Source organism: Penaeus monodon, chromosome 17 (assembly GCF_015228065.2).
Source record: "Penaeus monodon isolate SGIC_2016 chromosome 17, NSTDA_Pmon_1, whole genome shotgun sequence".
In the NCBI taxonomy this organism is placed as follows: domain Eukaryota; kingdom Metazoa; phylum Arthropoda; class Malacostraca; order Decapoda; family Penaeidae; genus Penaeus; species Penaeus monodon.
The window spans coordinates 2,326,237-2,328,736 of record NC_051402.1 but is presented as its reverse complement, the minus strand read 5'-3'; the positions used below and the strand labels follow the sequence as shown (position 1 = coordinate 2,328,736).

The following is a 2,500-nucleotide window of genomic DNA, read 5'->3' as shown; positions in this document are numbered from 1 at the left end:
CTTATTAATTAATGATAACATGCCATACGTATCGTGTTCACTTATCAATTAATGATAACATTCCATACGTATTATGTCCACTTATCAATTATGTTATTAATTGTGTTGACACGTAGGTGGCTCTACAAGTGCTGAGTCAGCAAGGAGTCAATTATTAGTACTATCTCACCTGTTTACCCTTTTCCTTCTATTTTTTTTTTTTTTTTAACATATAACTTCATGATAATCATACTTTCCACAAAAATAACTTCAACTGCATCAGAAACGAGAGAAATAAAGAAATGAAGGCAAATTCAATGAATGGGGAAAGCAGGCGCGGTCACTAACGCCTGTCCGTTGACTCGTTTGCTGAGGGTTTGTGGAGCCATCTGTGTGCAACGAACTTCACACATACACACACACACACACACACACAAACACGCTCTCTCTCTCTCTCTCTCTCTCTCTCTCTCTCTCTCTCTCTCTCTCTCTCTCTCTCTCTCTCTCTCTCTCTCTCTCTCTCTCACACACACATACACAGTGAACAGTACATGAGCCCGCGACTGTTGGGATAATCATTATTGTGTTGCTAATGTAACCATTGTCACTTTTATTGTCTTTATCAGTACCAAGGTTGACATAATTGTTATTGTTATTAATTATCATTACCAGTACTGCCATTGCCATTGTTATCCTTATTATAATCATTATTGATAATTATTATTATCATTATCAATAGTATCATTATAATTACTATTAACATTAACATTATTAAAATATTCATCATTACGTTTATCATTTTTATATCACATCCTCACCATCACCCCCCTACCCCTCCACTCCACTAATCTCACCCACCCTTGCAACAGCGTGCAATATAACTGGCCCACTGCAAAAGGTAATTCGACATAATGACTCACAGACAGCGGTCGCTTTGCAATGGGAATCAATAGCAGGTTGCAAAGGCGAAGTGGAGAGTATGCCGGGATCACGTGACTGCGGAATGACGGTAGGGGGAATGGAAGTGATGATTTTCACAAGAAATCAAGGAAGTGAGAGAAGGAATAAATGACATTATAAACGAAATCAAGAATAACACACACACACACACACACACACACACACACACACACACAGACACACACACACATATATATATATAAATTCGTTTGCAAGCTAGCTATAAGATACAGCGAATGAAAAAAATCCATTATACATATTGAAAAAAAAGAAAAAATCTAAATATCTGCCTAATTTAATATTCATCAAGTTTGCACTAATTAGGGGTGTTCGGTAACTTGCATATTTCAAACTTACTTTAATTTTACTGAGAACGAGAACGATTAGTGACAAAGAGCAAAATAATTATGGTTATTAATGAAACAAATAAACAAAAAAAAACATTACAATAACAACTGCAATAATCAGGTTATTATCTTTAATATTAATAACAGCGAAACAACAAGATTAATACTCAATAATGATAACAACAATTCTAACGACAATGACAACAATGCAAATGCAAATATACTGTTAATAATAATGATAATTGATTACCGCAAACTAATGCTAATAATCATATAACGAATATAGAAGTATCAAAGATTATTTCTTACTAATAATGCGTATGATAATAAAGACAACTAGATATAAAAGAACGCCTGTAATAATACGAACGATGATCTCATTGAAATCAGCATCCGCGTATCAATAAAAGAAAACGGTGATGATGATGATGATGATTATGGTGGTGATGATGATGGTTATGGTGGTGATGATGATGGTGATGATAAAAATAATTAGTAATAGTAATAGTAGTAGTAGTAGTAGTAATTGTAATAACAATAATATTGACAATGACGATGATGATGATGATGATGATGATGATAATAATAATATAATGTAAAAATACAATAATGTCAATAATTTTGAAATTAATACTGACGCAAATAACTGTCAACCTAAGGGAAGAAATAATGCTATCTATCCCACCTTTACCATCCAGAATATAGACTATATCAAAAGAAGTATTAAAACACACATTTGAATTAAAGTAGTTTCTATCGTAATGCAACACAATACATTTTTCTGCCAACCTTCACTTTGTCATTGCCAAGGAACACCCCGATTTCGTGGATCACTTGGAAAAAGAAAGAAAAAAAAAAATGTTTCGGGTAAACACGTTAATAAAGACGAGATGCAATTCGACCGGCGTGAGAAGTGAAATGGATATAAATTTCTCAATGAGTTAATTAGGGTTACGTGTAGCCTGCCAGCGCGATCGAAACGCATGAATGGACGCCGTACTTAGGACCCGCCGGATCGATCTGTCCAAATCGATTGCGTTCATCGACGGCCGCCGTTTCCGCGTTTCGTGCGTGAGCCGACGTCGCGGGTGCGTGCGCGCGTGCATGCGAGCCAACGTGGTCCTACGGCCGGAGCTCTCGCCTGCACGACGCCAAGCCAAGCCGCCCCACGCAAAATCAATACCGAGCATCACCCGCCCACGAAGCGGGGATCT

General features: G+C 36.7%; 2 protein-coding genes across 2 annotated transcripts in view; one reads left to right on the top strand and one right to left on the bottom strand.

Annotated features, from left to right (window-relative positions):
* The window catches only part of LOC119583193 (proteoglycan 4-like), a 10,421-nt gene extending 10,286 nt beyond the window's left edge, over positions 1-135 (top strand). The window contains exon 3 of the mRNA XM_037931670.1: positions 117-135. Coding sequence (XP_037787598.1) covers positions 117-135 — 19 coding nt within the window. The remainder of the gene's footprint in view (positions 1-116) is intronic.
* Positions 1-2,500, bottom strand: part of LOC119583457 (zinc finger protein 888-like) — a 21,227-nt gene that overhangs the window by 18,035 nt on the left and 692 nt on the right. The window lies entirely within an intron of this gene.